The 18,624-nt window shown below is 37.9% G+C and overlaps 1 protein-coding gene across 2 annotated transcripts in view; it reads left to right on the forward strand.

The window, feature by feature from the left end:
- The window catches only part of LOC113589306 (leucine-rich repeat transmembrane neuronal protein 4), a 100,755-nt gene extending 83,264 nt beyond the window's left edge, over nucleotides 1-17,491 (forward strand). Inside the window, exon 3 of one of the 2 annotated variants that reach the window (XM_027028888.2) lies at nucleotides 16,536-17,491. In XM_027028888.2, the coding sequence (XP_026884689.2) occupies nucleotides 16,536-16,757 (222 nt within the window). In that variant the 3' untranslated portion in view covers nucleotides 16,758-17,491. The remainder of the gene's footprint in view (nucleotides 1-16,535) is intronic. The other variant, XM_027028890.2, reaches the window with a different exon arrangement.
- Nucleotides 17,492-18,624: the final 1,133 nt, after the last annotated feature.

Here is an 18,624-nt window from a genome sequence, read left to right on the forward strand (position 1 = left end):
TTCCCTGGCTTCATGATCTCTTCCGTGCGTTCCAGTCCTTAGTTTGGTTTTCTGCACCTCTCATTTGTTTTCCACGCCCATCATTGTTGTCACCTGCCCCTTGTTTATATTCTTGTTAGCTTTGTGTATTTAAACCATGTTACTGCATCTCAGCTTTGTTGGTCATTTCTATTTCTAGGTCTATGTATCTTTGATGTTCTGATTCTGCCTCACTTCTCGATACGCTGTACTCATTCTCTGTGTTCCAAGTTAAATTACTCTCTCCATTTATGATTGTCATTCTCTTGTTGCTTAGATATGTCTCTTGTTTAGTCCTACGTGATTTCTATTGGTGTTTTAGTTGATGTTGCCTTCTTTGTCTCTATCGCCCTCCCAGTTCATGTTCGTTAAGTTGTCCACTCTGTTATCTCAGTGCTCTCGTATGTTTCTTTCCTGATCTATAATCACCCTGAATTGGTCTCTTATCCTTTTTGTTTGTTTCTGGTGTTTGTCATTAAACTAAATTAGTCATTTATTTACATTGTCCTGTTTCTCACTTTCACTGTCTTCCCGTTTTTGGATTCTGCTCGTTCTCAAGTCCAAGGCACTGGTACTTTGCACATGTGTTCACTATCCACCTCACTCATGTTACATAAAGACAGACATGGGTGACTGAATAGGTACAAAAAATTCTGTACATAAATAAGTTAAACAGAAATAAAATGGTTGATTGGAAGATAAATGTCATCTCACTTTCCTCAGCTAGTGAGCAGTGAATGTCCAGCTCACAGTAAGCTCACAGTAGTCTTTTGTTTTATTAAGTGAATATTATATTTACAGCATTTGGCTGATGCTCTTATCCAAATGAAGTTAAATTTTTTCAGTATTTTAAGCAATATTCTACAAACCTACAGTAAATGCTTTATTGTTTGTGTTTTAGGGTTGGGTTTTTTTGTTTTGTTTTTTAATAGGTAAATAAATAACAATAGTTATTTTGGTCAATCAACAACATTGACCAAAATTACAACAAAGTCAGTATTTTTAAATTTTAAAAACCTTACACATATATGTATAAATTGAATGCTCCCTGTGACATTTCGGTCAGGAGTGAGGCATGTGTAATGAAACTCGGGGCATTTACTGAAAAACAAATAAAGTATCCTAAGCAGCTTGAAGAACAAATCAAGCTAGCAACCAAAAGTATTGCCAAAAACAAGTAGGAAACACTATTGGTGTGTTAAGCAGGAGCAGGCTTGGCTAAGTCCATAACAGAGGGTTAAGAACCAGTGCAAAGCACTGGACTGAGGCACCTGTGGGGTTTACATAGAAAGACAAAAACAAGGCACAGGTGAAGGAAATGGCTAATAAATGGGTTACTGGGACTGGGTAAGTGGATGTTTGTCATGATGGGTGTGCTGGGATGAGGGGGCTGACTAGGTAACAGCCAGGGCATGATGCTCTTTTATATTTTAGTTTCAAATTAACTTTTTTTAATTTATTTATTTACTCTTTGTATATATGTAATAGTCCAGTGTGACTGCTCACTTGGATTAGTATGTTACATATGCACTCACCAAGACAAATTCCTCATATGTATAACTCATGTGGCAAATTAATCCAACTCTGATTCTGATCTGATTCTCTGGCCGTTAGACACACAGTCACTCTTAGAATGTCACCCAATATGGCAGCCATACATCTTTAGTCCATGTAACAATCTTCCAGTTACATGCCAGGTTTATTGTGTCCTCACCATGTATGTTCATGGATATTTCATTTTAAGCACATCTGTACAATTAGTCTAGGTCTTCCACCATCCCACACATTCATTTTTTCTTTCTCCTCTTCTAAATATTTATATCTAAGTGCTCTAGCCTAGATAATATTCAGGAATGTAACCCATTTGAGTACTTGAGATTTTTAAATGTTCCTAATAAAGTGCCCAATGAGTACAAGATAAATATTTCTAAAAAAAGGTTTTTAGAGTGTGTAAACCTCCAATTAATTAGGTTGCTTTATCATAGCTTTATCATAAAGTATGTTTGTTATGTAACTGCAAGTAATGCACAATTACATACAGTGTCATAAATATGTAAAGACATGTTTTTTGATGACCTACTACAATGATCACATCAGTGTGTAAACTGCCTTAATCAGTATAGCACATGGAATTAAGTTTTAGTCTGTGAAAACAAAGACTTTCTTAAATCATAAAATAACACATCACCTCCTGCTACTTCATTTACATAGAACACCTCATTCTGCCATTCCTTTCTGACTTTTGCATCTCCCATGTTTAGCTGGAATTGAAGTTACTAAACGTTACTTTGCACAGTTTTGAAAATACACTGTAAAGCAAGTGTGAACAGAAAAAGCTGTACTTCAGAGCAATACTTTTGCATAGGACACAGAGAATACAGTTCAAGGGTATTACAGTTTTAGATTTTTGCTCTTTGTGTCATTCTTTTGTATGAGGTAAAACTTTCCTTAATGAGGTACAGCATGAATAAGATATGGAACAGCCTTGAGAGAAGATGCAGGATTTTTTAAACAAGGGGGCTGACCCTGCCCCTTGCTAGGAAGGTGTATATATATATATATTTCAATCTTTCTTTCTTGTTTGCTTTATAGGAGGCAGAAAATAATGCCCATTCACAGCATTTTGCGATATACAATTACAGTAATTAAGGGCCTTGCTCAGGGGAGCAACAGTGACAACTCAGTGGTAGTGGGGCTTGAACCAGCAAACTTCCAATTACAAGTCAAGTACCTCAACCGCTGAGCTACCACCACCCTTAACATGGATGCTATGGAGCAGAGATTTGAGTGCGACTGATTTGAGTTCCTCAGCTGCATTGAAATAAACATGCACAGTGGCAGCTGGTGAAAAATATTCTAGGTGGGGCTATTGGTAACATAGTCAGTTTCAACCGTCCCAATATAACTTAACATAAACTATTAGTGCTCTGTGAAATAGCCTGTAATGATTTAATAGGTATTAAAAATCAAAAGAATAACAATGACAATTATCATTAGTTGCAGCTCTATCGTGCTCCAGTGGGTACAGTATGCATCATTAGAAAAACATTTGAATATTTTGTTATCTAAAGGAACAAATAATTTTTAAACAAATAGAAGACTTGCACTTTAAAAGTTAATGCAGTGGCCTTATATCAGCTAACTATAAATTAGGTATCAAAGGCTCCTACTCACACATTACAACTCCCTAAATTTCGCAGTTGTAAAGTGATCTCATCTTAGCTCAGTTCACCAGGACCAATACTAAAACACATAGCTAACGCTAGCAACGTATTGGCTAAACAAGTTAGTTAACAGTTAGCAAACAAACTTGGCTAGTTTATTAATACTATAAATGAAAAATACACAATACACAACTTGGTTAGCTAACCAGCTATATTAGCAAGCTACTCAGCAACGTGTATTTTCTCCACCAAAGGGTGCCTGAAATACTGTCTTGACTAACTGCGTTCATCACTGTCAACAACGTCACTTCTCTCTACACATACACATATAAGTTAGAGTGTGTTTCATGTAACTGTATATCAGGTACATGAAACACACCCTAAATGTGATCAATAAAGGAAAATGTACCACAAAACAGCCATCAATGATGGACACAGAATTTAGCAAACAAAAGAGGAAAGAACAGAAAGTTTGATGAAGGTGAGCTGTAAATGCTGAGGTTGGCACAAAAAAATGTGTTTTGTTTTGTTTTGGGTTGTTTTGTTTTGTTTTGTTTTGGTTTTTTTTTTTGCTATTTTTATTGTGAGTACAGATATTATTAATGATGGTGAGGACTTAACTGTAAATCCTCAGCAGCATTTTAAGGTTGTTGTCTCATTGGGCTCCAGCCAGTTACAGGTTAGATCCTAAATATACACCAAAAGATGCAACTTTGCAAAATAGGCCACTTTAATGAATAAGGGCAAATGCACACAATGATGAGAAATCATACGGTGTACCCCTTTAAGCATATTTCCATGATTTAACAGAACAAAACACAACGGGGAACACTGAGAAACATTTTTCAGTATAAAGCATTTCTTTTCTAGAAAAGGCTATGTTCTGCAAAATGAGCCCCCATTTCAAGTGCATGGCCATACTACTTTATGTCATGTTTTATCCCACAACATTCAACCTTCTCTCTTCTCTGCCAACTGCGCTTTTTTTTTTTCACAGAGAAACAAGCACCCTCCTCAGTGGTAATTTAGGGGAGTGATTTGATATCTCTCTCTCTCTCTCTCTCTCTCTCTCTCTCTCTCTCTCTCTCTATTATGAGTCAGACTGAGGGCAAGATGGTTAATAAATAATTCAGAATTGCTTTTTGAATATAATGGTTTATAGTCTGTTCATTTGATTTTAGGATGCCTATACTATATTGCTAATGCCTGTTTAGATTTTCATTATTTTCCCAAAACGCCAATGTATTTTTTCCATTCATCATTAAATCATTGGCTTTCTACTTCACCAAAAAGTTAATTCCCTGTCTAGCTCACACATCACTTCACAATTTAGAATTAATTTACAGAAAATGTCCCTGAAATATTGCTGCTTCATAACAATAACAGCTACCCAGAGTGGCTTAATGAAATATTTACCAGAGATTTGTGTACTGAGGATATTTTAATTACAATTTGCTAAAGAAGCATCTCTGTAGATTGCCTTAGTCTTGCCAGTCAGCATTTGTCTGGTGTCATTTTTGATGTGTGTGTGTGTGTGTGTGTGTGTGTGTGTGTGTGTGTGTGTGTATGTGTGTGTGTGTGTGTGTGTGTGTGTGTGTGTGTGTGTTGGAAAGAATGCTGCCTTAATTGCCATTATGGTTAGCCCAAGCTGAACATTGCTAAATCTCCATTTTATAGCTTTTTTATAACATAAAAAAACACACTTGATCAAGATTACTAACATCCAATTCTACATTAAATGCACTGGTTTATCTTCATCAGTGTTTGATCATATATAGAATTTAATGCCTGGCTAGTGCCACTGCTCTAAGGCCCTGCAGGTGCCTGGAAAAGTGAGGAGCTACAAATAGGCTTTAAAAAGAAAAATCCTCCAGCTGATGCATTAAAGCTACTTGACATTTGGATTGAAATGTAAATTACAAAAGGAGCAGAGTCAGCTATTATGCACTGCATGCTGTTATGTATGTCTGCACTCATTTGATACCAACACACACATGCTGCTTTCTCTCAAACATAACACCAATTGCACAAGCATCTATTCATAATTGTTAACAGATTGGCTATTTAACAGTCAACAGTATTTATCAATTCTAGATACACATCTATCCCAACAGAGAAGTGGATGAACTTGTCATGCTCAGGTGCAAAATGTGTGGATGAGTTTATATATGGATTACATCCAAATTTAGCAAATTAATTCAACACTACTAATTTTGCAGTGAACAGTGTGACCCATTGTCATTCCGAACTTATCATATATTGAAGCTTGGGCAGAAGCCTTTGAAGCACATGTATATGCCCTTTTGTATCAAATTCCTGTGTGTCCATGGCAGTCCCACAGACTTTAAGATGAACTATATTGCATCCAAAATCAGCACTGATAGCAAAATGGAACCTGAGCTGTTCATAATATTTAAAGTCAAATTTATTTAGTAGCATATCTGGTATTGATTGGTTTAATGCTGAGTGTGATTTACTCTTTTAATTATATTTATTTTATTTCAGCATACTTTTAATATAATTGCCAAAAAATGCCACCTGTTTTTAAAATCCACTCTAACTCAGGCTTTATTCAATGCATGCCAATCAAGAAATGTCAGTCTATTCACATAGCAAATTGGAAGTTTTAAACCTCCTAAATATTTAATATCATCCCAGTTTCACTCCTATAGTAACATAAATCGTAGAGTGTATTTCATAACAGTCACATATCTGTTATATTATCGGGACAGATTTGACATTTCTAGGGCCCCAAGCAAAGTTATGTCTAGGTGACCTAATTGAAGACATTTTTATTTTTTTACAGTAAAACCCTTTTAGGCTCTGCTGATACAAGCATTTCATGGTTGAGTTGTAGGGTCCTGATTAGTTAGTGTGTTACGGTATCACTTTAGTCTCAAACAGTGAAAGAATGAATGTGTTTGATAGGTTTTTTTATTGTTGTTTTTTTCAGCCAGCAATCTGTGGCCAGTAGGGGCCCCCTGATCTCTGGGGCCCCAGGCATTTGCCTGGTTTGTGTGGTGGTACAGAACGCCACTGTATATTATGCAACAGTATCACAATTTTTCATTTATGGGAGATATACAAATCCCTGTATCACTGCCATGTTATGAGAGAGAACTACAAAGACGTCCTCGTTTTATTTGACAGTACCACGACTGAATAATATTGTCTACTTACATGTTTCCTGTAAAATTAAGACAATTTAGCTATTCTTTTTATTCACTAAACCGAAAAAGACAAGAGAATTGTCTTTTTTTTTGTTATCTCCATTTTGACGTAATGGGAATAAATATCACATAGGCAGGTCAGAATTCCGGTAGGTAACAGGGAAACAAATATTTCTTGGTATCATTTCTTGGTATCAGTTTGCAATCAGCGTCACATTTGGATGTGGTAGAATTTAAATTGAAGTCGGTGGGACTGTCATACAACTCTGACACAAAGGGCACCTTTGGCATATATGTATTTACACCAAAGGATTCTAAGCTAAGCTTTATGATGAGGGTGAAATGAGAACGTGCTCTACACTCAGTATTCTAAATTTAAAAGAATTTTGTGTGTTATAGAACTATTTTATCTTTTGTCACCTCCTTTTCTCAAATTCTTTATGTCTCATTTCATATCTTTTAACAGTGTCTCCACCTGGAAATTGTCTTGACACACTTTGAGAGTACTAATATATCAATGGAGTAAAGTACTACACAAAGGGGCTCTAATGTCTAATACTTACTCCCTGAACGGAACACTTAGCTGTGTGCATAGTGGTTGACTATACTTAAAATGAAGCAGTATGGATCATTTAAATAGAAGTTAGGGAAGACAATTGCCCATGGCAATAGATATGAACACTGCAATATCTGACTAGTGGCTTTTAATACCTAGCCACTTAAAAATCATTGTCCTGATTTTACCTATATGGAAACAACAACCATTATTTTTACAAATTGTCATAAGTTAGCTGGTAGTCCATGTTAACACCTGTTATCCAATATTCATACAAGATGGTATAATACTAAGCACCATCTGATACTAACAGTACTACCTGTACTAATCACATGAGACTAAAATGTGATCAAGCATACACATTTTCTGTCACCCCTGTTTATTTTTTAGTTTCTTTTGTCAAACTCTCTCCTAAAATGAGCCGCCTCTGGTGTAATGTTTAGCATCCATTTATTCCCTGCAGATACAGTGGTCCAGGTCTAATCACATTTTATGATTGCTCATTGAAAGGGGCATTGCATGCAGCCACCTGGAAAAGAAATCCAGTCATCACCCTCCACCCCACTGGTCAGTTTCTATGTACTGCACTTGTCTGCTCTCAAGTCAGACCACTTAATCAGGCTGAATGCCCTGCTGACTCAGCTTAGTTATTCAGCCACTGTTTTAAAAACTTCCTCTTTTCTTGTATCACCTATTATGCCAATATTACAATGTAATACCTGTAATACTGTGCTCTCCTGTAGTACATCGTTTCACTGTGTATTTAAAACACTATGCTATCATTCCTCTACAAAATCCAGAAAGCTAAGCCAACTAGGGCTGTCTTTTCCTCCTCTCTTCTTTACCTTTTTATTGGATTAGTCCTACCAAACTCCACTGTATTAATCCTTAACTGCTTAACCCCCCTGTTCTCATGTATCCCTCTAAGTAAAGCATCAGTTCCAGTCACGAGTTTCTTCTCTCACAGCCCTCATTCTCCAGTCTCTGTACCAGCAGTCCACTCCTAATGTGATTCATTAGCATGCTATGGTATGTGTTAGGCTGCGCAATGGCCAGCAATGCTAATAGCAGGCTGTCCAAGCTGCCTCTCTGCTGCAGTGAAGCAGCCCAGCACAGCACGGCCTCACACTGAATTATGCTCCTGACAAAGGGGCAGGCTGTGGCTCCCTGCAGGACACAGTTTATATGCCATAGCTGGGGCTCAGCTGCCCACAGACCCAGGAGAGCTGAAGTGCCATGCAGCTGCCTGTCTCTGTCCCTCTTTCTGGCTTCATTCCTACTGTGATCCTCCTTCTTCCTCTTTCTTTTTCTGTCATACATTCTCTCTCTCTCTCTCTCTCTTTCTTTCTGACTCCCTTTATCTGAATCACTTTGTCATCCCCCTCTCTTTCTTTCTTTCTTTCTTTCTTTCTTTCTTTCTTTCTTTCTTTCTTTCTTTTTCCTTTTTATCTTTTTTCTTCATTCCTATCTCTCACCATGTCTGACCCTTTTTCACCTTCTTAATAGGAAATCATTTTACTGTGGCCTGACCCCTGTTGCAGTGCACCACATGCACACAGGGAAATGATCTGAGTGAATGCTTTCATGAGCAATCCAAACCTAATAGCTCAGAAAATGGAATTAATTGCAGTGCACAATGACATTAAAATGTGGATCTGTCCTGTTCTCCTGGGATTGCTCTGCCCACATCCTCACCAGAACACACTGCTTTTTTATCTGTTGTTGTTATATGAAGGGCAGTGGTACTTATAATTTTGTGTTATTTGTATGTCTTTCCTCTATTCAGTCCATGTGAAGATAAGCTAAAGAGACAGACAGATACAGACACACACACGTATATGCATTTTTGCATGCTCAGTCAGTCACTAGAAACTGAATTTGTGATTTCTCTAAGGAAAATTTGCATATTTTATGTTATTAAAAATTTCACCGTGAATATTCTGAGAGATTTTTTAATATACTGGGACAGAATTTAACTCTTTGAAATGTAGGTCTCAAAAAGGTATCAGCACACAGGTACCCTTGTTTTTTTACTGCACATAGTAAAAAACGAGAGTAAAAAACAGTAGAAAAATGTGAAAATGTGGCCTCTTTTCACATAGAGAAACTTTACACTGTGGAAATTCAAAGAAAACAAAGCGAACTGGTTGTAATTGAATATCCTGGGCAATCATAACATATCTCTTAGTTACTCTACTACTTTAACTATACTTTATTAACCTCGGAGTAGTAATTAACAAGCAGCAGTGTAATATGACTGTGATTAATTTCTGTTTTCTATTTCATTATTTACTGTAAATTCAAACCCAGTATAGTGAAATATATATGATTCAGAGTAGAAATTTTCAATAACATCAGATTGCATGTTTCCTTTCAAGAATCATGAAATCAGATTCATATTTTAGTGAAATTGATTTAAGTCAATAAAGCTACCCCTGGTTTACCATGTTAACTAGAATATGATTTTTTTTTTTTCAATTAGTCTGCCAGTTAGGCTTTATGAACAAGATTAATTATTGTTAAAAATCCAGGCAGTGAATGCGTTAGTCTGTTTCAAAGGGAATCCAAACAAGACAGTTCCCACTTTTGCTTATCCTCCTTCATTGAGTATGTCATGTATATTAATCACATGAACCAAGATTAAAAATGGATCTTATTAACTCCCTTTTTTCTTTCTGTGGTGTCAAGCAGACATCAGTATTTATCAAATAACTGGGTTTCATTGTTTCATAAACACCTAAAGAGAAGAGCTTGGGTGATGCAGTAAACACTGGAATACACAGAAAATTGAATATATTAAAGTTGCATATGTTTTTGTAATGTTTTTATTTATTCTTGTGACTTATTTAAACCAGCTACTGTCAATCTATTAGCCAGCTTGAAGGAAGCTTTTTATCCAATGGCACATATTAAAGTTTTCTTTTTGTGACCGTATAATGCATTTGTTCAGTAATGATAAAAGCATATCCATTGAACAAATTGCAGTTGTGTTCAGTAGTTACTGTATGTTCATATTTATTACAAATGGCATGTAGTTTATAGAATAATGTCTTGGAACATGTTTGAGATAATGTATCAAGTTAAACTGTTGTTTTGGCAGTTTCTGTTCAGAAGCACAAATTCCAATGAACTGTAGTTGAAAGTTTTAATCAGTGAAATTCCAAAGCAGCTTTTAGTAAGAAATTTGGTTTAGAACAAAGATTGGTATCTTTTTAACATGCGAGATGTCTCAAAAGCCACAAGCTTTTATTAGGACTAATGAAAACAGTAGAGAATTGATATAGTTGACATACTGTATGTCATTGTGGACTAGGCTACTATTTCTTTGTCCAGTGTGGAGAGAGATATTTGCATACTGTAACATTTTAGCAGGGCTGAAGCAAGAGACAGAATGCAGATGCAGGAGGTTCTTTAATAAATGAGGGAAACTAAACACGGGAGGCAAATAAAACACAGACACGGGGAAAACACTAAGACAACGTAACACACGAACTAAGCAAACAAATAAAATAATAGCAACGACTCCACACATGACCAAACTTACCAAAATAACCGACAACTTGGGAAATCAAACACAGGGCTTAAATTACCAAGACAATTAGACACTAACCAGACACAGGTGAACATAGGAACAGGGAGAACCGAAACAAGGACTGGAATTATGGACGAGGGGCGGAGAAAACCAAAGCAAGGAATGGAACAAGGATGTAAAGGAAAACAGACATGACAGGGAAACCATTCGTGACACATACATACTTTGTCCAGTGTGGGGGAGATATTTGCATACATACTTTGTCCAGTGTGGGGGTAAATTTGCATACATACTTTGCACAGTGTGGGGGAGATATTTGCATACATACTTTGTCCAGTGTGGGGGTAAATTTGCATACATACTTTGCACAGTGTGTGTGTGGGGTGAGGGGGGGGGGGGTATTCGCATACATAATTTGTCCAGGGCATGGGAGATATGTGCATGCATACTTTGTACAGTATGGAGGGGTATTTGTATACATACTTTTTAAATGACAGACACTTAGTTTTTCTATTTATTATTCATTCTTGGTAAGAGGAATAAGTGTATCAATAATGGCTCTTGAGGGCCTTTGTCATATTGGTAGCAAATTACTTCCAGTATTTATATATTTCACATAAAGACCTGTGGGTATATACTGCTGAATATTAAAAGATAAGGCAGGGCCAGTGATATCTCAGACATACACATGTGCTTAGAGGGCCCTTTTTCCATACTAATGTATTTTTAATGTCATTTCATTTCCAAGTTGTAGAGTTTAAAATGACAGATTAATAACAGCTGTAGATTAAACTAATAAAATTTCCAAGATTTTCTTTTATTCATTTGACATTTACCAAGAAAACACACACAAAGCTGGAAATAGGCTAATTATTGCTACAGAATGTCGCAATGGCTCTTTAATGATGATGACTATGACTCATGCTTTTTCAGCTGTTCATGAAATGAAGAAAATATGAAGGGAAAAAGTAATTAAAGGTTATTTCATCCTTCGCTTTAAATAAATCATCTATAATAATCTATTTTTTGTAAAGACTTTAGACTTTTAAACACTAAACCTTCTTCAAATAAATAATGTCTTCACCTGACATCTACATTAATCCATTACTTAACTCTTTCTTAAATTCACATGCAAAACACTGATCTCACTGAACATTTATAGGTCATGTGTACATTATGCTTTCAGATTTAATGCTTGTAAAAAAAGCTCCATGAACATACTTTCTGAAATATATTTTTGGTCAGTTGTCAAATATTTTCTACATAACACAAGCAAACACATCTACAACCATTCATACTGTGCAGTAAATGCAGGAGGTTCTGAGACTACACATTTACTGCACTCAGCTCCTAATACAAAATACTGGCAAAGGCCCAGGCACAACCAACCTATGAGTCACATCTTTAAAAGCTTTGCCCACAGCAGCCAGTACCCAATATTCCTGATTAAACTAGAATGGACACCAAGGATGTGAAGCCAAAAAGCCTTTTATTTTTTAAATATTCATCACTCAGATGTGTATTTAATCTTATTTTCAAAAGGGGCTAGGGGAGGGGGAATTTGTTATAGCATCTTGGGGGGATCCAATCATAAATGCAACAATAACACACCACCACCTCCACTTTACCCACACCCAGTGAAGGAATATATCTGCTTGTAGTGGTATGTTTTTTTGGGCCATCTATGTATACTCTTCCCACTGCAATTGTTTCGTAGCAAATGGGAATATTTGTGACTTTTAGTTCAATTTAAGACAGCAGGCAGTACTTTAACTTTAATCCCATTTACATTTATGGAAAATTGATTGCTCAGTTGTAGTTGGAATAGCCATTCAGACAGTCCATTAAAGAGGGGAAATAGGATTGACAAGGCAGTGCAAATAGGGTTTGAATTTAGGAAGGGCGATTGCTACAACTCTTGTTTCCAGATGCCCCCAGGATTGTAGAGTGAGTCACAACTCCTACACAGTCACCACTTCATTAAATACTTCTTTTAGCAGGAAGATTATTTTTAACCTATTACACATTATATTTCTACTTAAGTGTATATAATATTTTTAGAAGGTTCTTGGATGTCCAGGTTCACAGTGCCAATCCAGGTTCACTGGACTGCCAAAATGAAATCATGATGGCAGTGTGTAACGGCATGTGCAGATTGTTTTGTAATAAACACTATGATGTGAAACCAATTCTGACAGCACTTAAAGCATGGGCCTCCCCTTTCCTCTAACCGCATTAAGCATGGAAAGCAGGCAATTTGCTCAACACAATAGAGCCATAAGCTCATTTAAAAGCGCTAATGGCACCATTTTCTTTTTCCCCCTGCTATCTCACTAATTAGGCAACTTACCCTGAAGCCAGTAGTTCCAGTGGCAATTCATGTGTAGTCACTCCTTGATGTAAACCTCCTAGGAAACACATCTGCATTGCATGTCATCATTTAGGGCAGGCTTGTTCATGAATACTTAAATATATGAATATATGAAATACATGAGCCAAGGACAGCATTTCAAAAGACACCAAACAGAAGGAATGTGAGCACTATTAAGGATGCGACAGAAAATCTAAATGACCCTCAAACATCATAAGCATATCTCAGACACAATCATTACTTATAGTGGGACAAGGACAGTATTTAATCTGACAAGCCTTCATGGTAAATGCACTGTTGTGCTCAGTGAAACCATGCACCAGCAGAAATCAAACTGGCATCTGATCGAAGATGCTTTCCCTATGTTTCAGGGTGGTGTGCCTGGGCTTCCCATGTCTCTGGCTTTTAGGGAATTAAAGGCCATTATCTGTATGTGACTGGTTTAGAGAGTTTGCATATGGTGAAACAATTGATGATCAATTGTGTGTCAGTCCTTTTTGTTCCAAATATCTATTGAAAGGCACCTCTCTTTTATACATTGCTATTGTCAGAATTTTACTTAAAAGTATGCCCTATTCCTCACTTACTCTTCTGGCATGAATTGATTATAAGGTTGTGAAATATACTTAATGTATATGTATATCTCCCTGTTAAGATGAATATTATTTTCATCACACCATACTTATTTCTAATATGGGGTTTAGAAATACTTGGAATGAACTTAATATTGTGTAATTATCACTTAATTGTATGTAATGCAAAACAGCAAAGAGGCAGAGGTTGGAAAGGAAGTGGGAGACCCATAGTATCAGCAAAGTGGTTGTAATGTAATAATCAGTCTCTGCTTAATGGAGTCAGGCTCTCCATTTAAGAGAATAAAGGAAATGGTATATATGTGCTCTCTCTTTCTGTCAGGTCTGGACATGCATATAAATCAGCACTACATCAGCTGAGTGGGCCAGCCACAGATGTGGGTAGAGACTGATGAAGTCTTTGATAGATATGTTACCTGGTGTTTGTCCCTGTTTGTGACATTGATCTGCTTCAAATGTCATCCACAGCTACCAAACTTCCAAGGTTTTCACGCACACATGCACCATAGACATCAGAGAAAAAGTAACGTAAAAGATTTGTGTTGATAATGGTTGATTATAATTTCATCTTAATTCTAACAGTGCTGTGCCAAGAGTTTTATTTTTTGCTAATTATGTTATTATAAATTCATCACATGGTACAATTTCCCTGAAAAGCAATGCATTAATGATAATGTTAATTAATTGTTGTCACAGACTGCTCCTCTTTCCACTGGTCACATGGTTCGGCCCGCCACGTTCAGTGGAATGCAGTGTACTTGTTTTTGTTTTTAGCCACGCCTCTGGTGTCTGTGCACACCTGCAGATGGTTTAGTGTGTATATTGTCTGCGTATTTAAACCGACGTTGGTGTGTGCTGTGTTGTCAGTTGTTGGATGTGGATGAGTATGTGAGTGCCCCTGTCTTCTGTGTTTCACAATAAATGGCTATTACTCTCGAGGGAGTCTGAACATCCTGCTCCTTGCCCTGCGGCACTCGGGCCATTACAATTGTTAAACAGTTATCACTGCTTAAGATACCCAGTGATTAATTGGAGCTTACATATAATAAAATAATACAAAAAATATATAATCTAAATATTTCAATTATCAAATTCTTGCCTCATCACTTTAGATACAATCCTTATGCCATGTACCTCACATTATTAACATTTTCATTCCATGACTCCATGTGCCACATTAGCAGTATTAAAGTGGTTTGAAGAAAGAAATTGGTAGTTTTAATGGATATTTACTGGCAATTACTTTCCAAGCTTCTTGCTTCCGTACACTTTCTTGTAGGGTTTAATATCAGTTCTAAATGTATTTGGGTGAAAAGTGTAACATTTAGGAGGCAAAGCAGGATGCAGGGAGGAGTCACGTAAAACAGGAACATGCATACAAACAACACTAAAGATGTAGCTCGCAGGCTATCTGGGTCAAACACCGACAACTGTCACACATAAACAACAGACTTTTATACATGCATACTAATGACACACAACAAGGTGTGGAACACAGCTAGGGCATGGCCACATAGACGAACATACACACACACAAACACACATGGGGAGACTTTTGGGAGGAGGGGCCATACCGTGACAGAGCACCTCACCAACAGGCTACAGCCCTAAAGACAATGCCAAATGGTGAAGCCGGAGGACCTAGCGACCTGACACGGACCAGCGCGAGCAGGACAGAGGAGGGAAGGACAGAGACCAGGATGACAACAGACACATGAACAGACACACTGACAGGCACAGGCACTGACACAAAGTGGAACAAAGCAACTGGCACAGACAGCGTGATGGGAACAGACACAGCGACAGGGACAGGTACAAAACTACATAGAGAATTAATAAATAGTCCAAATAAGCTGGAAAAGCGCCCTGGCCTGTCCTCCAGTCGTTAGCTGGGCTGAAGTCCAAACCACCTGTGGGGGATCGCCACTAGCCAATTTGGGGGGCGGTAACTTTTCCTGCCACTTTTCAGGAGGTGCACCAGTTACTTTGGTCGTCTCTGGGGTGGGCACTGGTGTCGCTTCCTTCTTGCCTCTATGAGGCTTCGGTATAGGCGCATGAGTTCCAGGACTGTGTGCCCTAGTGGAGGGAGTTTCTTCCTCAAATGAGTTCACCCCTTGTGCGCCACAAGGGATGGCTTGCTTGCTCCCGAGCGGCACTTCCTGGACGGAGCCTTGGGCGGTATCTTAGGTGCTGGAGGCTCGTCGCTCCTGGAGACTGCAGACTCAACGTCACTGTCAGTGGGAGGATCCCCAAAGAGGACCTCCTCCACCTCCATTGACAGATCCTCCACACAGTCGAACCCCAAGTCTGACCGCAGACTAACGTCGCTGCACTCCCCGTTCCCTCCATAATCTGCATAACCCTCACAATAGTCCGTGAAGGGGTTGTAGGACTCAGTGAACTTCATGTCAGAGTACTGATCCTCAGCGTACCTCTCCCCGTAGTCCGGCTGGGGTCTGTAGGACTCCGTAGAGTCCGACCCTGGACCATACCCAGGGCCCCCCCAAAATCCACCAGTGGCCTTCTCCCCTGTTGTGTGAGTATGGAGTGAGGCCGGGATGATGGAGGGTCTCTCTGCGAGGGTTGTGGAAGGGCATGTGCCTCCTTTCTGCCCCTTCCTTCTTTTGCTCCCCCTTTTCAGGCATCCTTCGTCGGTTGGTGTTTCTGTAACGCTTGGTGGCAAAACAGGATGTGGGGACGAGTCGTATAAAACAGGAACATACATTTATTAATACAAACAACACTGAAGACAACACTGAGTCAAACACCAACAACCGTCACACATAAACAACAGGCATTTATACACACATACTAATGACACACAACAAGGAGCAGGTGTGGAACACAGGGAGGGCGTGGCCACAGGGACAAACATACGCACACAAACACACGGGGAGATGTTTGGGAGGAGGGGCCGTACCATGACAAAAATGTATTTATTGACTTATGAGAACATGGTCATTGTTTTAGTGCTAAGTATTTACTACAGTAGGACAGTGCCTTTACAGTGCATTCCCATCTTTGTGCAATATGGTGCATAACACAGAGAACCATCCTCCATTTCAATGTGTCAGTGCAATGGCAATCTCTTTCTCACTCACTCGTTCTGTCTCTTTTTTCCTCCTTTCCAGGCACCTCAACAGATGGGCACATTGTCATTCTATAGGTACGAGCAGCCCATCATAAACTACTGCCAAGCCCACCAGCCTCTGCACATCACCATGGGCTTCGATGCTCCGTCACAGGCCCTGGAGGAGCGGGGGGTACGAGTTTGTGGTTCTGCCACTAACTCCAGCCTCCTCCCCTCCAAGCCTGCAGCCCCTCTCTCAGACATCCTTACCCTGCCTCAGTGAACCCCGCTTAGGGACAGACAAGCAGACACCCTCTATCCTCCATGAATGTCACCAGAGGATTGATGCTCCATCCCCAAAGAACCAGACTGGACTGATTGGGAAAGGGATTTGGGGCAGAGTATGTTGTCCAGCAAAACTGAAAATTCCAATAAAACTTCACTAAATGATTATACTGGGGCTTTCTTGGTGTGGGTGACGGAGATTCACTCAAATGATTTGTGTGATTTAGGAATGTGATAAGGTGTTCTCTCAGCCCTTTAGCGATTTAACATTTATGGTCATTAGATTCTTTAACTTCATCACCTGATTGTTGATGACATAATAATGCAAAACCTAAAAGGACTCAAAATGATTAATAACCATTATTGCTTGCATTGACTCAACTGTATCATGTGTACGCATTTTGATAAATGAATGTTGGCATTTACACAGAGAAAGTAATTAAATAAGAAGTGTTCATTAGGTTGAATTGAAGGGGAAACAGAGCAATGAGAGACGGAATCGTAGAACAAATTAAAGTTTAGTAGAGCTAAAAAGAGTTCCTTTCAGCTCTGTCTAATGAGGCTGCCAGCCAGTGGGGCTTATGGTCCATCAAGCCTGTCATGAGTGAATTACACAAAATGAGCTACCCAGATTCAATTATTCAAGGTAAGATGAGAAAAAGTTAGTCTGAAAATGGATTATATAAATTTCCATACTTTTTGATTAATAATTAATATTTGTGTGTGTGTGTGTGTGTGTGTCTATATATATATATATATATATATATATATATATATATATATATATATATATATATATATATATATATATATATAAAATATTTAACATTTATGTTTCTGGTTTTGTCTGTGTTTATTGTTGATAACTGAATACAGTAGTCAATCATTTTATCCCCAAAAGATAATGCGGGGTATTTTCCAGCACTTGGCAAAATTTGAAATATCCACACCTGTGGGGGGATTTCATGTTCATAAGGTGCCTTTATGAATCGCTTTGACACCCCCCATTTTAATATACATAAAACATATATATTATACACACACACACACACACATATATATATATATATATATATATATATATATATATATATATATATATATATAATTTTGGACAACACATTCCAGGGAGAACTATAAAATGACAGGGACACACACAGAGGGAGAGGTACAGCCGTTGCCCCCTTGGACTTGTTTGTCTTGTAAATAATCTGTAAATAAAAAAGGATGTCTTTGCTTCTTCAAAAATACAATTTTGTGATCTAGAAGAGGAGCCTTATCTTTATTCAAGGTAAGATTGTAAACTGCTGAGCGTGTGTCTGTCTCTGTGTGGATATGCACAGGCACATATGCATGTGTAATTGCATGCATATGCGTTTGTGTCTATGAAAGAGAAATAGAGATGGACTATATCTTTTGGAATATTAGGCTTGCTGTTTTAAATGTGGAGAATTTTTTCCATTGATTTCTTTTACCATTTTAAATAATTGCAACATATGTTGGATGCATCTGTCAGCTAAAACTGTGTGCAATAGAATTCAGTTCTCCATTAACCACTCAACATGTTTTTCCAACCAAATGTTTTATATGAGTATTTATGTGATGAAAAACAAAAGAAAAAGTTACTGTATAATTTAGTTTGTTTCCATGGTCCATAGATTAAATGTTTTAGGCACTGGTCACCTCCTTTTCTGTGAAAAAGACTGTGAAAATCATTTAAATCATTTGACTGTGTTCCCTGTATGCTAGCAATTAGAAAGTTCATTTTGTCTATACAATTAGGTATAAAACTTAAAATTTGACTGTCAACTGGTCTCTTATTTTGTGTCTTGATGATGTATATACATGACAACCTATGTGTGAGA

Source organism: Electrophorus electricus, chromosome 23 (assembly GCF_013358815.1).
Source record: "Electrophorus electricus isolate fEleEle1 chromosome 23, fEleEle1.pri, whole genome shotgun sequence".
NCBI lineage: Eukaryota > Metazoa > Chordata > Actinopteri > Gymnotiformes > Gymnotidae > Electrophorus > Electrophorus electricus.